The sequence below is a fragment of the Rana temporaria genome, chromosome 4, assembly GCF_905171775.1.
Source record: "Rana temporaria chromosome 4, aRanTem1.1, whole genome shotgun sequence".
NCBI classification, from domain to species: domain Eukaryota; kingdom Metazoa; phylum Chordata; class Amphibia; order Anura; family Ranidae; genus Rana; species Rana temporaria.
In genome coordinates, this window is record NC_053492.1 from 467,058,069 (window position 1) to 467,079,197 (window position 21,129).

Consider the following 21,129-nt stretch of genomic DNA (forward strand, 5'->3'; position numbering starts at 1 on the left):
AGAGAGAAGGGGGGGGGTCACTGTACAGAGAGAAGGGGGGGTCACTGTACAGAGAGAAGGGGGGGTCACTGTACAGAGAGAAGGGGGGTCACTGTACAGAGAAGGGGGGGTCACTGTACAGAGAAGGGGGGGGGTCACTGTACAGAGAAGGGGGGGGTCACTGTACAGAGAGAAGGGGGGGGGTCACTGTACAGAGAGAAGGGGGGGGGTCACTGTACAGAGAGAAGGGGGGGGGTCACTGTACAGAGAGAAGGGGGGGGGGTCACTGTACAGAGAGAAGGGGGGGGGGTCACTGTACAGAGAGAAGGGGGGGGGTCACTGTACAGAGAGAAGGGGGGGGGTCACTGTACAGAGAGAAGGGGGGGGGTCACTGTACAGAGAGAAGGGGGGGGGGTCACTGTACAGAGAGAAGGGGGGGGGTCACTGTACAGAGAGAAGGGGGGGGTCACTGTACAGAGAGAAGGGGGGGGGCACTGTACAGAGAGAAGGGGGGGGGGGGGGGGGGTCACTGTACAGAGAGAAGGGGGGGGTCACTGTACAGAGAGAAGGGGGGGGTCACTGTACAGAGAGAAGGGGGGGGTCACTGTACAGAGAGAAGGGGGGGGTCACTGTACAGAGAGAAGGGGGGGGGTCACTGTACAGAGAGAAGGGGGGGGTCACTGTACAGAGAGAAGGGGGGGGGGCCACTGTACAGAGAGAAGGGGGGGGGTCACTGTACAGAGAGAAGGGGGGGGGTCACTGTACAGAGAGAAGGGGGGGGTCACTGTACAGAGAGAAGGGGGGGGTCACTGTACAGAGAGAAGGGGGGGGGTCACTGTACAGAGAGAAGGGGGGGGTCACTGTACAGAGAGAAGGGGGGGGTCACTGTACAGAGAGAAGGGGGGGGTCACTGTACAGAGAGAAGGGGGGGGTCCACTGTACAGAGAGAAGGGGGGGGTCACTGTACAGAGAGAAGGGGGGGGTCACTGTACAGAGAGAAGGGGGGGGGTCACTGTACAGAGAGAAGGGGGGGGTCACTGTACAGAGAGAAGGGGGGGGTCACTGTACAGAGAGAAGGGGGGGGGTCACTGTACAGAGAGAAGGGGGGGGTCACTGTACAGAGAGAAGGGGGGGGTCACTGTACAGAGAGAAGGGGGGGGGCACTGTACAGAGAGAAGGGGGGGGGTCACTGTACAGAGAGAAGGGGGGGGGTCACTGTACAGAGAGAAGGGGGGGGGTCACTGTACAGAGAGAAGGGGGGGGGTCACTGTACAGAGAGAAGGGGGGGGGGTCACTGTACAGAGAGAAGGGGGGGGGTCACTGTACAGAGAGAAGGGGGGGGGTCACTGTACCGAGAGAAGGGGGGGGTCACTGTACAGAGAGAAGGGGGGGGTCACTGTACAGAGAGAAGGGGGGGGGTCACTGTACAGAGAGAAGGGGGGGGGTCACTGTACAGAGAGAAGGGGGGGGTCACTGTACAGAGAGAAGGGGGGGGGGTCACTGTACGGAGAGAAGGGGGGGGTCACTGTACAGAGAGAAGGGGGGGGTCACTGTACAGAGAGAAGGGGGGGGGTCACTGTACAGAGAGAAGGGGGGGGTCACTGTACAGAGAGAAGGGGGGGGTCACTGTACGGAGAGAAGGGGGTACTATAGTTTGGGGGGGAACATGTGGATATTACAGTGGGGGTGATTTTTTTTTGTTTGCCGATCCGAAAAATGATCAGATCCGTGACTCCTGATCCGAGGAACGATCCGAACCGTGAGTTTTTTGATCCGTTGCACCCCTACTTTCAGGTCAGTATTTAATCCATAACCAGCCAGGCAACTAGTATTTTCAGAAGCAGATCAGCGATGGCTGCCCCTGTAATAACCTTACAACCAGTTTCCTTTAAATAAATAAAAGTAACAAATCTAGATACAGACAGAAGATCTCAGAAAAAAAAAAGAAGATCTCAGGGAATAAAAAAACAAAAAAAAACAAAAAAAAAAAAAAAACACCCTGACCTAAAGGGGCCCTACATGGCAACACAAAGTAAGAGAGTGAACCCCCAATTATGGGAATACTGATCACGGCTCACCTTCGTCTCCCCGCTGCTGTCAGACTCAGACACCTGGTAGGTGAGGTCGGTCTCCTCGAAGCCTGTAGCACTCATTCGCTGGTCGGTGGAGGGGTCGGAGCGCGGAGGGGAGTCCGGAGAGTTTAAACAAGTCTGTATTAATGCCTTCCCGGTCTCGCTTGTTATCATTGGCTGAAGTTTCCTGGTGGCGAAGGTGTACACGTGACCCGTCTCACTGGCGACCAGCAGCAGGACCTGCGTCCCGGTCAGTGTGGAGAGCTCATAGGCCTGGAAGGAAAAAGAATATAAAAATGCATCAGACTATGTACAGGAGGGGGCACAACAAGAGTTACTCAATACAAAGGCCCACACATCAGAGAACACAATTCATCCCAATGCAGAACACACAGCCAAACACCAAGGTATAGAAGCTTCTATGGAGAGCCGGTCCAACACAGAGCCAATCAGGTTATCAGATACAGGAGTAATGATCCAAATAAACTCATTAAACAGCAAAGCTTTAGAAAACAGAAACATGATCAGGTGTAATAGATTAGCACCAGGGTGGATTTAAAGCGGAGTTCCGGCCACAATTTCACTTTTTAAATATAAATACCCCTGTAATACACAAGCTTAACGTATTCTAGTAAAGTTGGTCTGTAAACTAAGGTCCGTTTTGTTAGGTTGTTACAGCATTTAGACACTTTATAAAACAGAAATTGACTGGGGCCATCTTAAGTGTGGGCATCATGAAGCCAGACTGTATGACTTCCTGGATTTCAGCCTTGCAGATCTCGCACATGCTCAGTGCTGCACAAGCAGTGTCAGATCAGGTTTCAGCACCTGTACTGTCCAAGTCACATGATTCTTCGAGATTGGGGAGTGCACAGACTCCTGGAAAGTTACACCCACTACATTGCCAGGAGTCTGTGCGGTGTAGGTTAGGAAGCATTAAGCACCTTGGTGCAGGAGGAGGGAAGATTAACTATTCTGCCTAGCAACAACACTTTGAAGGCATCTAAAAAAAAAAAGGACTAATGAAATTTTTTTTTTAAAACTACTGATGTAATGTTATATTTATGGGTGGAACTCCACTGTAAGTTAAATAAAGTCGATAAAAAAAAAAAAAAAATTATAAAAAATATATGAGCAACTCATCTCGGTCCCACAGCGGCTCCTCCTCTGACCTGCTATTGAACTGGACAGTTCTATTCACTTTAACCACTTAAAGGGGAGTTCCAGCCATTTGTATGTTTATTAAAAGTCAGCAGCAACAAAAAGTGTAGCTGCTGGCTTTTAATAAACAGGCACTTACCTGCTCCAGCGACGCGCCGGCCGGGGCTCCGCTCCGCTCCTCTCCCCCCCTCCCCGGCCGGCGTCTTCAGTGTGGGCACCCGGCCGTGACAGCTTTCGGCTTCACGGCCGGGCACCCACTGCGCATGCGGCGCGGCACTGCGCATGCGCGAGCGGCGCGGCACTGCGCCGTGTAATTGGCCAGGAGATCGCCTAGGACCTGTGACGTGTCCTAGGCGATCGCCTACAGCAGCCACTTCCTGAAGGCGACTAAGCTTAGTCGCCTACAGGAAGGAGGAAGTGGGACAGGAAGTCCCACTCGTGCTGAAGCCCCCACTCCCCCCCCAAAAAAAATTACATGCCAAATGTGGCATGTAAGGGGGAGAGGAGTGGGTTAAGAGGAAGTTCCAAATTTGGGTGGAACTCCTCTTTAAGACCCGGACCTCTAGGCAGCTAAAGGACCCGGACAGTTTTTGCGATTCGGCACTGCGTCGCTTGACAATTGCGCGGTCGTGCGACGTGGCTTCCAAACAAAATTGGCGTCCTTTTTTCCCCCCACAAATAGAGCTTTCTTTTGGTGGTATTTGATCACCTCTGCGGTTTTTATTTTTTGCGCTATAAACAAAAATAGAGCGACAAATAGGTAGAAGAATACATAAAAAAAAAAAATGCAATAGCTTTTATCGATATGTTTGCGCAAAATTTATAGCGTTTACAAAATAAGGGGATAGTTTTATTGCATTTTTATTAATATATATATTTTTTTCTACTAATGGCGGCGATCAGCGATTTTTTTCATGACTGCGACATTATGGCGGACACTTCAGACAATTTTGACACATTTTTGGGACCATTGTCATTTTCACAGCAGGAAAAAAGGACGCCAATTTTGTTTGGGTACAGTGTAGTATGACCGCGCAATTGCCATTCAAAGTGCGACAGTGCTGAAAGCTGGCTTGGGCGGGAAGGTGTATACGTGCCCTGTATGGAAGTGGTTAAATAAAGCCAAAAGATTTATTTTGTAAATCAATATTTATCCACCCTGGTTAGCACTCCCTGATCCATGCATTGTGCTGGGAGATACAAAAATGTGACAGTATCTCACAAAAGTAACTATTTTCTATCTTTTCATGTGACACTGAAGAAATTACACTTTGTATCTACAATGTTGTGTAGTGAGTGTACAGCTTGTATAACAGTGTACATTTGCCGTCTCCTCAAAATAACTCAACACACAGCCAATAATGTCCAAACTGCTGGCAACAAAAGTGAGTACACCCCTAAGTGAAAACGTCCAAATTGGCGCCCAATTAGCCATTTTCCCTCCTCGTGTCATGTGACTCGTTAGTGTTACAAGGTCTCAGGTGTGAATGGGGAGCAGGTTTGTTAAATCTGGTTTTCTCAGGCTGCATTCACACCTGAGCGTAGGTCGTTCGGTCATTTTTTTCGCCAATTCATGCTTATTTGCGCGTTTGCATACAGCGTCGTCCGACGTTTTTGTACTTCAACGTTTTTTTATTTTAGCCAATAGAAAAAAAGTGATCATCTTTTCATCACTTGTTGCTATATTTTTTTTTTTATCTTCTGCCTGGGTGAAATGTTCTATTGATTAAAGCGACAAAACGCCCATAGCAACCGCTCATTCTCGCGCTAGTCGCTTGAATTGAGCGTTTCCATTACTTTCTATGGGAAATGGAAACGCTCAAAAACGCCCAAACTTGTTTGAGGTTCAGGCGTTCGGCGTCAGGCGTTTTGGAGTGGAGATGTGAACCATCTCCATAGGGAATAATGTATTTTTTTCCCCTCTAGCGTTTGAGCGTCGCGCTTCAGGCGACAAAATGCTCAGGTGTGAATGCAGCCTCATATTGGTCACTGTAAGTTTAACATGGTACCTCATAGCAAAGAGCTCTGAGGATCTGAAAAAAATGTAAAATTAAAAAAAATAAAGTGTTGCTCTACACATAAAGATGGCCTAGGCTATAAGAAGATTGGCAAGGCCCTGAAACTGAGCTGCAGCACGGTGGCCAAGACCATACAGCGGTATAACTGGACGGGTTCCACTCAGAACAGGCCTCGCCATGGTCCACCCAAGAAGTTGAGTGTTACCTCCTAAGAGTCCCTCCATGACCAGAACGTGCTCACCGTCATACCCAGAGGTTGTCCTTGGGAAATAGACTTACGAGTGCTGCCAGCATTGCTGCAGAGGTTGAAAGGGGGGGGCAGCCTGTCAGTGCTCAGACCATACGCCGCACACTGCATCAAATTGGTCTGCATGGCTGTCGTCCCAGAAGGAAGCCTCTAAAAGATGATGCACAAGAAAACAAGCAAACAGTTTGCTGAAGACAAGCAGACCAAGGACATGGATTACTGGAACCATGTCCTGTGGTCTGATGAGACCAAGATAAATGTATTTGGTGTCAGATGGTGTCAGGCGTGTGTGACGGCAACCTGGTGAGGAGTACAAAGACAAGTGTGTCTTGTCTACAGTCAAGCATGGTGGTCGGAGTGTCATGGTCTGGGGCTGCATGAGTGCTGCCGGCACTGGGGAGCTACAGATCATTGAGGGAACCATGAATGCCAACATGTACTGTGACATACTGAAGCAGAGCATGATCCCCTCCCTTCAGAGGCTGGGCCGCAGGGCAGTATTCCAACATAACGACCCCAAACACACCTCCAAGACAACCACTGCCTTGCTAAAGAAGCGGAGGGTAAAGGTGATGGACTGGCCAATCATATCTCTACAGACCTAAACCCTATTGATCATCTGTGGGGATCCTCAAACGGAAGGTGGAGGAGCGCAAGGTCTCCAACATCCACCAGCTCTGTGATGTCATCATGGAGGAGGGGAAGAGACTCCGGTGACAACCTGTGAAGCTCTGGTGACCTCCATGCCCAAGAGGGTTAAGGCAGTGCTGGAAAAAAAAAAAATGGTGGCCACACAAAATATTGACACTTTGGGCCCAATTTGGACATTTTCACTTAGGGGTGTACTCACTTTTGTTGCCAGCGGTTTAGACATTAATGGATGCGTGTTGCGTTATCTGCGTCCGTTTTTGACGCATTTAAGAAAAAGAAATAAAAATGCCTATAAACGAAACGCAGGTTAACGCGTTTAGCGTCTAACTTCGGCGTCTCATTTTTTGGAGTTCAAAGAAAGGCCTATAAAATGCAACTGCCTAAAAACAAAACTAGGAGTAAACGAACCTGTGCAGCAGTATACAGCAGTCTCTGACTTTTATCAGTGTCTGGTTAAAGCTTGGAGGGGGTTTTTGTTCTACTCTGACCGCCCTATGAGGCTGCACAACCCCTGACCCTCTGTCTGGACAGTGCCGATTGTCATCAGCACAAGACCATTCACCACCAGCCTCTTAGGCTCTGCGACCTCAGATTGGGGACAGAAAAAAAAAAAAAAAAACTTAAGGGGGGGGGGGGGGAGATCAGAGAAGACAGGATCAAACAGCCTTTGACACAATGCAGAGGATTAACCCCTAAGGTTCTACAGTGAGTAGAAAAAGCATGCTTTACTGCATCTACAGACTGATTTTACTGTTGTGGGTTTAGTAACACTTTAACCACGGACCATATTGCTGGTCAATGAATGGGCCACTTTTTGCGATTCGGCACTGCGTCGATTTAAAGCGGTGGTTCACCCTTATTAACATGTTTTTAGCATAAAATTCGGCATAGTAGCGCGAGCTACAGTATGCCTGTCTTTATTTTTTTAGTCCCGTACTCACAGTGTAATCGTAGACACAAGATTTCAACTCCCCGCGGGGAATGGGCGTTCCTATAGAGGGGAGGTGATTGACGGCCGGCTCTGGCACGTCACGCTCCCCGAAGACAGCCGGAACAGGTCTCGGCTCTTCACGGCGCTATACGGCACCTGCGCACAGACTATGCGCAGGCGCCGTGAAGCGCCAATTCCTATTTCGGGTATTTCCGGAGAAGCGTGACGTGCCAGAGCCGGCCGTCAATCATGCTGCCTCTCCATAGGAACGCCCATTCCCCGAGGGGGGGTCGGAATCTTGTCGCTACGATTGCACAGTGAGTACGGGACTAAAAAAATAAAGACAGGCATACTGTAGCTCGCGCTACTATGCCTCATTTTATGCTAGAAGAAAAACATTTTTTATTTTTTTATTAATAGGGTGAACCCCCGCTTTAACTGACAATTGCGCGGTCGTGCGACGTGGCTCCCAAACAAAATTGGCGTCTTTACCCCCCCCCCCCACAAATAGAGCTTTCTTTTGGTGGCATTTGATCACCTCTGCGGTTTTTAGTTTTTGCGCTATAAACAAAAATAGAGCGACAATTTTGAAAAAAAAAAAAAAAAATTATATTTTTTACTTTTTGCTATAATAAATATCCCCCAAAAATATATTAAAAAAAAAAAACTTTTCCTGAGTTTAGGCCGATACGTATTCTACATATTTTTCGTTAAAAAAATAACGCAATAAGCGTTTGATTGGTTTGCGCAAAAGTTCTAGCGTTTACAAAATAGGGGATAGTTTTATGGCATGTTTATTAATATTTGTTTTTTACTAGTAAAGGCGGCGATCAGCGATTTTTAATCGGTACTACGACATTATGGCGGACACTTGACACATTTTTGGGAAAAATTGGCATTTTTATAGCGATCAGTACTATAAAAAATGCCACTGGCAGTGAAGGGGTTAATACTAGGGGGCGAGCAAGGGGTTAATCATGTTCCCTGGGTGTGTTCTAACTGAAAGGGGGGTGGGACTGACATAGGGAAATGACAAATCGCTGTTCATACATTGTATGAACAGACGATAGGTAATTCCCCCCCCCCCCCCCCCCCCCCCGACAGGACAGGGACACACACAGGTCCCGGTTCTTGCTCTTTAACAAGCGATCGCGGGGACAGGACGAGGGGACGAGGGGAGGGGACGGGACCCTCCGGCATCCAGCGATACGCCTCCTTGCCACCTGTTAAATCCCCTCTGAAGAGTAAACCCAAACATGAACGCTCTTCAGAGATCAAAGCTAATGTGAACGAACCCTTACTGTCCTAGAGTGACAAAACTCTACTGAAGGTACAGCATTACCAGCCTAGGGCAGGACTTCAGAAGATACCCCTGCCCGCCCCCCCTGCTCATCTAAGGATATTTAGTCCTCACATGGAGAATATAGGAAGTTATCGGGTCACACAATTTCTGGGCAAATAAACGGCTGTTTTGGCACTGCTTTAACAGATATAAAAGGCCCTTTCACAACGTACGGATCCCGTGAGGATCCGTTCCTTACGCATCCGCTTGCTCAGCAGGGATGAAATACGGACAGAAGCATGTGTGAAAAGGGACCCAACAAGACCATTCCAATTGGACAAAAAAAAAAAAAAAACACATCATTGTTAGGGTTTACATACACGAAACCACGCTATAGCCAAACTACGGCAACAGAGCAGGGATTAGTTCTGGGACGCCATCATATGATGTCGTCCAGTGATCGTGTGATGCGGGAGGTGCACTGAGAACAATGTCAAGGACACTGCTGATCAGAGTTTAAAGAGCCAAATCAGAAGTGCTTAAAAGTGGAAAAAAAAATTATATATATATATATATATATATATCTCTATCTCTCTATCTCTCTATCTCTCTATCTCTCTATCTCTCTATCTCTCTATCTCTCTATCTCTCTATCTCTCTATCTCTCTATCTCTATCTATCTCTATCTATCTCTATCTATCTCTATCTATCTCTATCTCTCTATCTCTCTATCTATCTCACACACACTACAAATACTGCAGCTGACTTAATATATGGACACTTACCTTTCCAGCGCGTCCGCTATGTCAGCAGTAAGGATGAGCTCCAGCATGTTCGCATGGTACATGTGCAGAGCCCGCCAGGTAGTGTGCACGGCGCTGCGCTAATCACAGCCAGGGAGACATTGTCCCGATGCTCAGCTGCAGAGATCGGGAAATGTCTCCCTGGCTGTGATTAGCACAGCGCCGTGCACACTTCCTGGCGGGCTCTGCACGTGTTCCATTCGAACACGCTGGAGCTCATCCTTAATCAGCAGCAGAAGACTAGCTCGTCTCTCCGCACCACCATCCTCGATGAGGGAATCAAGAAGTGAAACCTCTGCAGTAATGGGACAATTGGCTGCTCAGCTGTTCCATGGTCAGGTGTGTGTTATTCCCTCATTAACCCATTTACAAGGAGCAGATAAAAGGTTTAGAGTTAATTTCTAGTGTGCCATTTGCATTTGGAATCTGTTGTTGTCAACTCTCAATATGGAGATCCAAAGAGCTGTCACCATCAGTGAAGCAAGACATTATTAGGCTGAACAAAAACAAAAAACAAAAAAAAAAAAAACCATCAGAGAGATAGCAAAAACATTAGGTGGGGCCAAATCAACTGTTTGGAACATCCTTAAAAAGAAAGAACACACCGGTGAGCTCAGCAACACCAAAAGACCCGGAAGACCACGGAAAACAACTGTGGTTAATGACCGAATACTTTCCCTGGTGAAGAAAACACCCTTCACCCTTGGCCAGATGAAGAACACTCTCTAGGAGGTAGGTGTATGTGTGTCAAAGTCAACAATCAAAAGAAGACTTTACCAGAGTGAATACAGAGGGGTCACCACAAGATGTAAACCATTGGTGAGCCTCAAAAACAGGAAGGCCAGATTAGAGTGTACCAAACAACATCTAAAAAGCCTTCACAGTTCTGGAAGAACATCCTATGGACAGATGAGACCAAAAGATCAACTTGTACCAGAGTGATGGGAAGAGAAGAGTATGGAGAAGGAAAGGAACTGCTCATGCGCCAAAGCATGCCACCTCATCTGTGAAGCATGGTGGTGGTAGGGTCATGGTGTGGGCACGTATGGCTGCCGATGGAACTGGTTCTCTTGTATTTATTGATGATGCGACTGCTGACAAAAGCAGCAGGATGAATTCTGAAGAGTTTCGGGGAATATTATCGGCTCATATTCAGCCAAATGCATCAGAACTCATTGGATGGAGCATCACAGTGCAGATGGACAATGACCCGAAGCATACTGCGAAAGCAACCAAAGAGTTTAAGGGAAAGAAGTGGAATGTTATGCAATGGCCAAGTCAATCACCTGACCCAAATCCGATCGAGCATTTCACTTGCTGAAGACAAAACTGAAGGGAAAATGCCCCAAGAACAAGCAGGGACTGAAGACAGTTGCAGTAGAGGCCTGGCAGAGCGTCACCAGGGATGAAACCCAGCGTCTGGTGACGTCATCACGTTTCACACTTCAGGCTGTAATTGACTGCAAAGGATTTGCAACCAAATATTAAAAAGTGAAAGTTTATGATTGTTAATCTGTCCCATTACTTTTGGTCCCTTAAAAAGTGTGAGGCACATCTACAAACTGTTGTAATTCCTACACCGTTCACCTGATTTGGATGTAAATTCCCTCAAATTAAAGCTGAAAGTCTGCAGGTAAAGCTCATCTTGTTGATTCAGGAGCCAATATGTTCAATCCAGGGTTTGACATATTTGCTTGGAATCTAGGAGCCAGAAAACGCACCCGTCCCGACGAGCTCGCGCGCAGAAGCGAAGACATACGCGAGTAGCGTCTGCATATGTAAACTGTATTAAAAACCACACACGTGAGGTATCGCCGCTATCATTAGAGCGAGAGCAATAATTCTAGCTCTAGGCCGCCTCCAACTCAAAACATGCAATTTGCAGAATTTTTTCAACAATCGCCTATGGAGATTTTAAAGGGTAAAAGTTTTGTCGCCATTCCACGAGCGGACGCAATTTTGAAGCGTGACATGTTGGGTGTCAATTTACTCGGCGCAACATTATCTTTCACAATAAAAAAAAAAGGTTGGGATAACTTTACTGTGGTCTTATTTCTTTAATTAAAAAGTGTATTTTTTTCCCCCAAAAAAAGTGCGCTTGTAAGACCGCTGCGCAAATACGGTGTGACAAAGTATTGCAAGGATCGCCATTTTATTCTCTAGGGTGTTAGAATAAAAAAATAAACATAATGTTTGGGGGCTCTAATTAGAGGGAAGGAGATGGCAGTGAAAACCGTAAAAAAGAACTGATGTTTTACTTGTAATGCCAACGGCCACCACCAGATGGCACCAGGTCACAGAAGGAAGCTTGGGCCTTCAAAAGGCTGTGGCCTAAATTACCGGCCATCGCGGGCCCGCCGCGGTGGAGGCGCACGGAGACAAAGGGTCCTGTGCCTCCGTGCGCCACCACCTCCCCTGCAGCGCGATCGCGGCAAGGCCATGACGGCTGGTAATTGAGGCCTTCTAGGCTGCGGCCTCAAATACCGGTGGGAGCCAGGTTGCAAATTGCGACTGGATTTTGTCGAGCCCTGGTTCAATCCAAGAGCCAGCAGGGTTACGGAGAGGAAGAGGGAGAGGGAGATTCAGCATGAAGTGGAGCTTAGTTATGTAGCACAAGGCTGTATAGTCTGCAATATTTACATCTTTGGTAAACTCATTCAAATGAATACAAACGCTGAAAGCCGAGATAACATGCACTGCATTCTAGGGCTGCATCCAACGATTATTTTCATAATCGATTAGTTGGCCGATTATTGTTTCGATTAATCGGATAATGGCCTTAAAAAAAAGAAATTTGCATTTTACATTTTTTTGGGCCAATTTGTTGTTGGGCAGATTACAAAAAACAAGTTGCCGCAAAAAACACATTACATGTTTTTCTGCAGCTTCTCCATTGAAGTATATTGAACCAAAAAAAAAAATAGCACCGTTTTGTGTTAAAAAGTCCCCGCCCTTTCCAAATACGTAGCAGCTGAAAAAAAATAAAAATAAATCCTGATATGAACGTGTCCCATAGGAAAACTGATCGCCGCCATTAGTTAAAAAAAAAAAAAAAATCAATAAAACGATCCCCTATTTTGTAAACTCTATAAATTTGGCGCAAACCAATCGATAAACGCTTGTGATTTTTTTTACCAAAAATAGGTAGAAGAATACGTATCGGCCTAAACTGAGGAAAAAAAAAAAAAAGAGTTTATATATTTTTGGGGGATATTAACCACTTAAGGACCGGACCAATATGCTGCTAAACGACCCAAGGGGTTTTTACAATTCGGCACTGCGTCGCTTTAACAGACAACTGCGCGGTCGTGCGACGTGGCTCCCAAACAAAATTCACGTCCTTTTCTTCCCACAAACAGAGCTTTCTTTTGGTGGTATTTGATCGCCTCTGCGATTTTTATTTTTTGCGCTATATACAAAAATAAAGCGACAATTTTGAAAAAAAAATAAAAAAAAAATCAATATTTTTTACTTTTTGTTATAAGAAAAATCAAATAACTAAATTTTAGTCAAACATTTAGGCCAAAATTTATTCAGCCACATGTCTAGTAAAAAAAAAAAAAAAAAAAAAAAAAAAAAAATTTATATTGTATGATATATATATATACCTAGCAGGAACAGCGACACTAATACAGCTTAGTGACACTGGCAATAGGGAGTGAAAGGGTTAACTAGAGCGGTGATCAAGGGGTTAAAACTTATTAGGGGGGGGTACGGGGGGGGCTACCCTGGACCTAACACTAACTGCCTGTCACACTGACACTAAATGCAGTGATCAGTACATATATGATCACTGCATTCAGTGACACTGACAGGGGGGGGGGGTTAATGTTCCTATGTGTAGTGTGTCAGTGTAGTGTTGTGCAGACTCACTGTGTGATGTGATCTCTCGTCAGCGGAGGTTGAAAATACCGCCGAGAGGAGAGAATACATCACTTCCCCCTTCCTGTGTTTACACAGGAGGAGGAAGTGACACGCAGGGGGAGCGCGCGGATTGGCTGAGAGCGATCCGGAGGGGGCGGACAAAAACAAACAGCCGCCCCCTCATCTGAAACTTCACTACGAGATTATTTTATTTTTTGGCCCCGTACTCAGTTTAATCTCGTAGTGAAGTTTCAGACTTCACTCGGAATGGGTGTTCCTATGCATAGGGAAGATGATTGACGGCCGGCTATGGCGCGTCACGCTTCTCCGGAAATAGCCGAAATAGGACTTGCCTCTTTACGGCGCCTGCGCCTAGTCTGTGCGCAGGCCCCGTATAGCGCCGTGAAGAGCCGAGACCTACTCCGGCTATTTCCGGAGAAGCGTGACGCGCCATAGCCGGCCGTCAATCATCTTCCCTCTCCATAGGAACGCCCATTCCCCGCGGGGAGTCTGAAACTTCACTATGGCATTAAACAGTGAGTACGGCGCCAAAAAAATAAATAAAGGCATACTGTAGCTCGCGCTACTATGCTTGATTTAAGGCATACTGTAGCTCGCGCTACTATGCTTGATTTAATGCTAGAAAAAAAAAAAAAAAAAAATCAAAATTGTCATTTTATTTTTGTTTATAGCGCAAAAAATAAAAACTACCAAAATAAAGCTCTATTTGTGGAAAAAAAAAAAAGCCAATTTTGTTTGGGAGCCACGTCGTACGATTGTCTGTTAAAGCGACGCAGTGCCGAATCGCAAAACCTGGCTGGGTCCTTTAGCTGCCTAAAGGTACGGGTCTTAAAGCGGTTCTCCACCCTAAAGTGGAGTCCCGCTGATCGGAACCCTCCCCCCTCCGGTGTCACATTTGACACCTTTCAGGGGGGTGCAGATACCTGTCTAAAGACAGCTCCGGCTCCAGCACACAGCGGGAGCCAATCGGCGGGCGCGACTCGCGCATGCGCCGTAGGGAACTGGGCAGTGAAGCCGCAGCGCTTCACTTCCTGGTTCCCTCAGCGTGGATGGCGGGGGGAGCAGCAGAGAGACGAGCGACCGCTCGTCCTCTGCTGCTATCTGCGCTGGACTCCAGGACAGGTAAGTGTCCTAATATTAAAAGCCAGCAGCTGCAGTATTTGTAGCTGCTGGCTTTTAATATTTTTTTCCCCATGGCACATCCGCTTTAAACTCCCAAACTGCAACTGTCATTTTCACAATAAACAATGCAATTTAAATGCATTTTTTTGCTGTGAAAATGACAATGGTCCCAAAAATTTGTCAAAATTGTCCGAAGTGTCCGCCAAAATGTCGCAGACACGGGGGGAGAAAAAAAAAAAACAAAAAAAAAAAAAAAATCGCTGATCGCCGCCATTAGTAGTAAAAAATAAAAAAAAAATAATAATTAAACTATCCCCTATTTCGTAAACGCTATAACTTTTGTGCAAACCAAGCGCTTATTGCGTTTTTTTTTACCAAAAATAGGTAGAAGAATACGTATCGGCCTAAACTGAGGAAAAAAAAAAAACTTATATATATGTTTTTGGGGGATATTTATTATAGCAAAAAGTAAAAAAATATTGCATTTTTTTCAAAATTGTCGCTCTATTTTTGTTTATAGCGCAAAAAATAAAAACCGCAGAGGTGATCAAATACCACCAAAGGAAAGCTCTAATTTGTGGGGAACAAAAGGACGCCAATTTTGTTTGGGAGCCACGTCGCACGACCGCGCAATTGTCTGTTAAAGCGACGCAGTGCCCAACTGTAAAAACCCCTTGGGTCATTTAGCAGCATATTGGTCCGGTCCTTAAGTGGTTAAATCAATTTTTTTTTTTTTTTTATTAAAAACAAAAGGGGTTGCCGGTCACCAGGAACAAATGAAGGAACTTAACTTGCTGCAGATTTGTTCTGACACAGCCAGACATTTAGCATTTTTAGGGGGGTGACCAGTGGGGCACCACAGCCATTTAATGCACGTTAAGAGGACTGCCATGCCATGTTTACATCTGAGCTCTGCCATGTGTTTGGATCAATAATAAAAGTTTTTTTTGTTTTTAGCGCAACAGACTTCAGCCGCACATTTTTTCTATGTTTCAGCACATAAACACTTGTGTACCCCAATACCACTCATAGGAAAGCTCTGTGTACCCCCCCCCCCCCCCCCCATCTATAAAAAGGAGAGTCCAGCAGTGTGACAACTGGATAGACATGGCACTTCACAACTTGGAGTTTTAGGTCCTCTGCGCTAGCAGGGCCCATCCCCCTCCCCTACAGCTGTTATCACCTTCATGCCCTAAAACACATCTGTTTCTTGTCTGCCCACTGAAGGGGGTCTCTGCAACCCCCCAGAGAAAGGAAATAAGGACAGCCGCCTTTGGCTACAGCTCCCAACCCCCACCCCCCAATCTAAGCAGAAGAAATAAACAGCTGAATAATCCCTCTACAGAAACATACCAGGTGCAGAAAATGTGCGGCGGCGGGATTGCCACTAGCAGATCAGACAAAACAATCCAAAAACAGCAAACAGACCACCGATTGTCCCCACAGGAACAATAGGGACAGAAATCTGAAGAAGAGGGACTCGGGACTCCCCCCCCCGACATTTTGCAGAAGAGGAGCTTAGAGAAGACCGAGTACAAGATCAAGGATCTCCGTCCCAGGAGTGGTAGACCCGGCGGCTACAGATCCAGAGACGGGGCGAGATCCACACAGGACTACAGAGCAAAAAGAGACCAAGAAAGTCACCTTCAGAGATCTTGACCTTCTGTCCTCGGGAAGGGGGTCATAGGGGGCCCATAGACCCGACCCACCAGGGATTGTGGGCCATAGACCCGACCCACCAGGGATTGTGGGCCATAGACCCGACCCACCAGGGATTGTGGGCCATAGACCCGACCCACCAGGGATTGTGGGCCATAGACCCGACCCACCAGGGATTGTGGGCCATAGACCCGACCCACCAGGGATTGTGGGCCATAGACCCGACCCACCAGGGATTGTGGGCCATAGACCCGACCCACCAGGTTTACAGAGCATAAAGCAGACCAAGCAACTCTCAGCCTTCTGCCCTGGGGAGGGGGTCATAGACCAGACAGGTTTACAGAGCATAAAGCAGACCAAGCAAGAGTCACCTTCATAGATCTTGACCTTCTGTCCTGGGGAGGGGGTCATAGGGGGCCCATAGACCTGACCCACCAAGGATGGGGGCCATAGACCCACCAGGGATTGTGGGCCAGCTCCACACAGGTTTACAGAGCATAAAGCAGACCAAGCAAGAAGTCAAATTCATAGATCTAGACCTGTCCCGGGGAGGGGTCATAGGGGGCCATAGCAGCGACCCCACCAAGGATTGGGGGCCATAGACCAGACCCACCAGGGATTGGGGGACAGCTCCACAGAGCATAAAGCAGACCGAGCAAGAAGTCACCTTCATAGATCTCAACCTTCTGTCCGGGGGGGGGGGGGGGGGGGGGGGGGTCATAGGAGACCATGAAACAGACCCACCAGGGATGGGGCAAGCTGTGCACAGAGGACATGCTGCATGTTTAACAAATGCATTGACATGTTTATCCACCCCCCCCCCCCCCCAATAAGTCCGATGCCCAACTGACCCCTATCACTCAGTAAACAGGACCAGCCCTCTACGCCAGGCTGACTAGTGTCAAATGACCACAACCCACCTCCAATAGGAAGTCATGACAACCTCAAGCTGAGGCAGAAGCACCAAAACTCACAACCAGGACCTCAGTTGACCGAACAACATATATCCCCCCCGAGAACCAACATGTACAACATACAAGAGCTACAGAAATTCTCACGCTCCATATTCAGCCCTCACCTTCTTCATGATGCCGGTCTTCCTCTTGCTGAAGGTGGTGTACCTCCTCAGCTTGTTGTCAATAAACTCCATCTTGATCTTTACCCGACCCCGTGTCTTCTTGCCAGGCTTGGCCCCCGACACCACTCCGCTGACCCCAGGGTATCCTCCAGACATTGCTACCCCGGCTCCTCCGGGTCCCACCGGATCGGGCAGCTCCAGCTCCGCTTGTCCTCTCTTCGTCCCGCGGGACGGGGTCTCGTCCTCATCTGCAGAGTCAGAGGTGACTTCGCTACCGCTATACATGGCTGATCCCACTCCGGGGGAAACCTCGTACCGAGGCCGACTACCCCTCCCCGGAGAGCTTCCGTTCCCTGGCCGGTTACGGGACAACGATAATCCGGAGTTGCGGCCTACGCCGTTACCGGGAGAGGAACCGGCCTGGGTGGGCAACATCTCCACCCGGCACCCTAAGCATAGAAAAGGACGGGCAATGTTAATGACATTACTAAACCACACCAATCCCCCCCCCCCCCCAGTGCTCTGTATACACCCCCAATTCTTTATATATACACCCACCCATCCTCTGTATACAATACACCCCCCCCCCTCCTCCAATCCTCTGTATACACCCCCTTGCTCCCCCATATCTTCTGTATACACCCCCAATACTTTATATATACACCCACCCTCTGTATACAATACACCTCCCCCTCCTCCAATCCTCTGTATACACCCCCCCTGCTCCCCCATATCTTCTGTATACACCCCCAATTCTTTATACAGAGGGTGGGTGTATATAAAGTATTAGGGGGTGTATACAGAGAATGGGTGGGTGTATACACACACACACACACTACGCACCCCGCCCCCAATCCTCTGTATACAATACACCTCCCTCTCCTCCAATCCTCTGTATACTACACGACCCCCCCTCAATCCTCTAAATACTACACGACCCCCCCTCAATCCTCTAAATACTACCCACCCCCCCCCCCCCCCCAATTCTCTATATACACTACACCCCACTCCAATAACCAATATACACCCCCCTACACGTGCCCCTCACCCTATACACCCCCCCCTAACTATCATGCCCTACGCACCCCCCCCCCCCATACGTGCCCTACGCACCCCCCCCCCATCTATACATACTCCTCACCCCCTATAACCTATAGACCCCCACTATACACCCCCTTATACCTACCCCTCGTCCTATACACCCCCCCCCCACCAACTAAAACATTCCCCTTGCCCTATACACCCCCCTATACATACCAATCACCATACATACCCCTCACCCACTATACACCCCCATATACATACCAATCACTAGACATACCCCTCACCCACTATACACCCCCATATACATACCCCTCTATACCTACCCCTCACCCACTATACCTACCCCTCACCCTATACACCCCCCCCCCCCACCTATATGTGCCCTACGCACCCCACCAACCATACGTGCCCTACGCACCCCCCCCCCCCCATCTAAACATACTCCTCACCCCCCTATAGACCCCCACTATACACCCCCTTATACCTACCCCTCGTTCTATACCCCCCCCCCCCCGCCAACTAAAACATTCCCTTTGCCCTATACACCCCCCTATACATACCAATCACTATACATACCCCTCACCCACTATACATACCCCTTTATACCTACCCCTCACCCACTATACACCCCCATATACATACCCCTCACCCACTATACACCCCCCCCACCTACCATACGTGCCCTACGCACCCCCCCCATACATACTCCTCACCCCCTATAACCTATATACCCCCACTATACACCCCCTTATACCTACCCCTCGTCCTATACCCCCCCCACCAACTAAAACATTCCCCTTGCCCTATACACCCCCCTATATATACCAATTCCTATACATACCCCTCACCCACTATACACCCCCATATACATACCCCTCACCCACTATGCACCCCCATATACATACCCCTCACCCACTATGCACCCCCATATACATAGCCCTCACCCACTATACACCCCTATATACCTACCCAACACCCAACTTAACATTCCCCTCGCCCTATACACCCCCTCCCCCATACTGTATGTATGTACACACACACACTACAACCCCCCCCCCCCCCCCAACTATACATGCCCTACAAACCCCTCACCTATATAACCCCCCCTCCCCCTGTACCCGGCTCCTCTCTCTCCCTCCCCCTTCCGGTGTACCCCTCACCCTCCAGCCCGCCCCTTCCATACACCCCAGCAAGCCCCCTCACCCTTCTTCCCCGGTTCTCCTCCGCGATCCCACGGTGCCCTCACCCTCTTCCCTCGGTTCTCCGTACCGGCCTCCTGTGTGGCGTCTCTCGGCCGCCCTGCGCCTCTGGCTCTCCCGGCTTCCCCGCGCACACCTCCCAGCAACCAATCACAGGTCGAGCCGCCTCACTCCCACTCAGCGTACAGCAGCTGACAGAGAACCCCTCCGCGGCCTCCCGGCCCTACTTCCCCTCTCCGTCAAGGCAGAGCGGCGTGGAGGGATACGCTAGAGGACGACAGGAACTATTTTCAGCCATATAAAGCGAGGAGATCTTTCCTTATATGGAAAAGACTGTCCATATATGGTGAGTCACCGCGCGGGTCGCTCATTGGTTGCGGCCAGGAAGACAGCAAGGCGCCCATTGGGAGGGCTAGAGGAGGGGGCGGGGCTGGGGATGTCATGTATGATGTCAGCGAGAGTTGACACTGAACCCAGAACCGAGCGAGAAGTAAATAGTCCCCCAGATAGTGCAACCGGCACCGGCTTTACACAGTGGCCCGGATTCAGCTAGATTTGCGCATTTATTACGGAGGCGCAGGGCAACGATTTTGCCCTGCGCCCCCGCAATTTTTTTGCGCTGCCCTCGATTCACGGAGCAGAAGCTCCGTAAATTGCGCGGGCGCGCCGGCAAAGTGCCCGGCGCAAGCGCGCGCAATTTAAATGATCCCGTAGGGGGCGGGAATCATTTAAATTAGGCGCGTTCTCGCGCCGATCGTAGAGCGCATGCTCCGTCAGGAAACTTTCCCGACGTGCATTGCGGCAAATGACGTCGCAAGGACATCATTTGCTTCAAAGTGAACGTGTATGGCGTCCAGCGCCATTCACGAATCACTTACGCAAAGTACGTAAAATTCAAAATTCGCGACGCGGGAACAACGGGTATACGTAACATTGGCTGCCCCTGCTAATAGCAGGGGCAGCCTTACGCGAAAACCTCCGTACGGAAACGTCGTAAACTGCGTACGCAGGGCTCGCGCAACGTTGTGAATCGGTGTTAGTATGCAATTTGCCTACTATACGCTGAGCACAACGGCAACGCCACCTAGCGGCCATCGCAAGAATGCAGCCTTAGAATGCAGCTGCAGTCGGCGTAACGAGGTTCCTGATTCAGGAGCACTCGTTACGCCGGGGCAAGTAAGCAATTGCGCTGTGTAACCTATGGTTACACAGGCGCAATTGCTTCTTGAATCCGCCCCAGTGCGATCAGCACGGATTATAGTGATACCTTCCACCCTTATATGATACCTGCACCCTTATATGATACCTGTACCCTTATATGATCCCTGTACCCTTATAGTGATACCTGCACCCTTATATGATACCTGTACCCTTATATGATACCTGTACCCTTATATGATACCTGTACCCTTATATGATACCTGCACCCTTATATGATACCTGTACCCTTATAGTGATACCTGCACCCTTATATGATACCTGTACCCTTATAGTGATACCTGCACCCTTATATGATACCTGTACCCTTATATGATACCTGCACCCTTATATGATACCTTCCACCCTTATATGATACCTGTACCCTTATAGTGATACCTGCACCCTTATATGATACCTGTACCCTTATATGATACCTGTACCCTTATATGATACCTGTACCCTTATATGATACCTGCACCCTTATATGATATCTGTACCCTTATATGATACCTGTACCCTTATATGATACCTGCACCCTTATATGATACCTGTACCCTTATAGTGATACCTGCACCCTTATATGATACCTGTACCCTTATATGATACCTTCCACCCTTATATGATCCCTGTACCCTTATATGATACCTGCACCCTTATATGATACCTGTACCCTTATAGTGATACCTGCACCCTTATATGATACCTGTACCCTTATATGATACCTGCACCCTTATATGATACCTGCACCCTTATATGATCCCTGTACCCTTATATGATACCTGTACCCTTATATGATAC

The 21,129-nt window shown here is 48.3% G+C and overlaps 1 protein-coding gene across 9 annotated transcripts in view; it reads right to left on the reverse strand.

Moving 5' to 3' along the window:
• Positions 1–19,410, reverse strand: part of SRF (serum response factor) — a 52,100-nt gene extending 32,690 nt beyond the window's left edge. For 2 of the 9 annotated variants that reach the window (XM_040351722.1, XM_040351716.1), the window contains exons 1-3: positions 19,136–19,408; positions 16,889–17,337; positions 2,058–2,324 (exon numbers count right to left, since the gene is read on the reverse strand). In XM_040351722.1, the coding sequence (XP_040207656.1) occupies positions 2,058–2,324; positions 16,889–17,323 (702 nt within the window). In that variant the 5' untranslated portion in view covers positions 17,324–17,337; positions 19,136–19,408. Of the gene's footprint in view, positions 1–2,057; positions 2,325–16,888; positions 17,338–19,135 lie in introns of all 9 variants that reach the window. The other 7 variants (XM_040351723.1, XM_040351719.1, XM_040351720.1 and 4 more) reach the window with 6 other exon arrangements.
• Between the last annotated feature and the right edge of the window lie 1,719 nt (positions 19,411–21,129).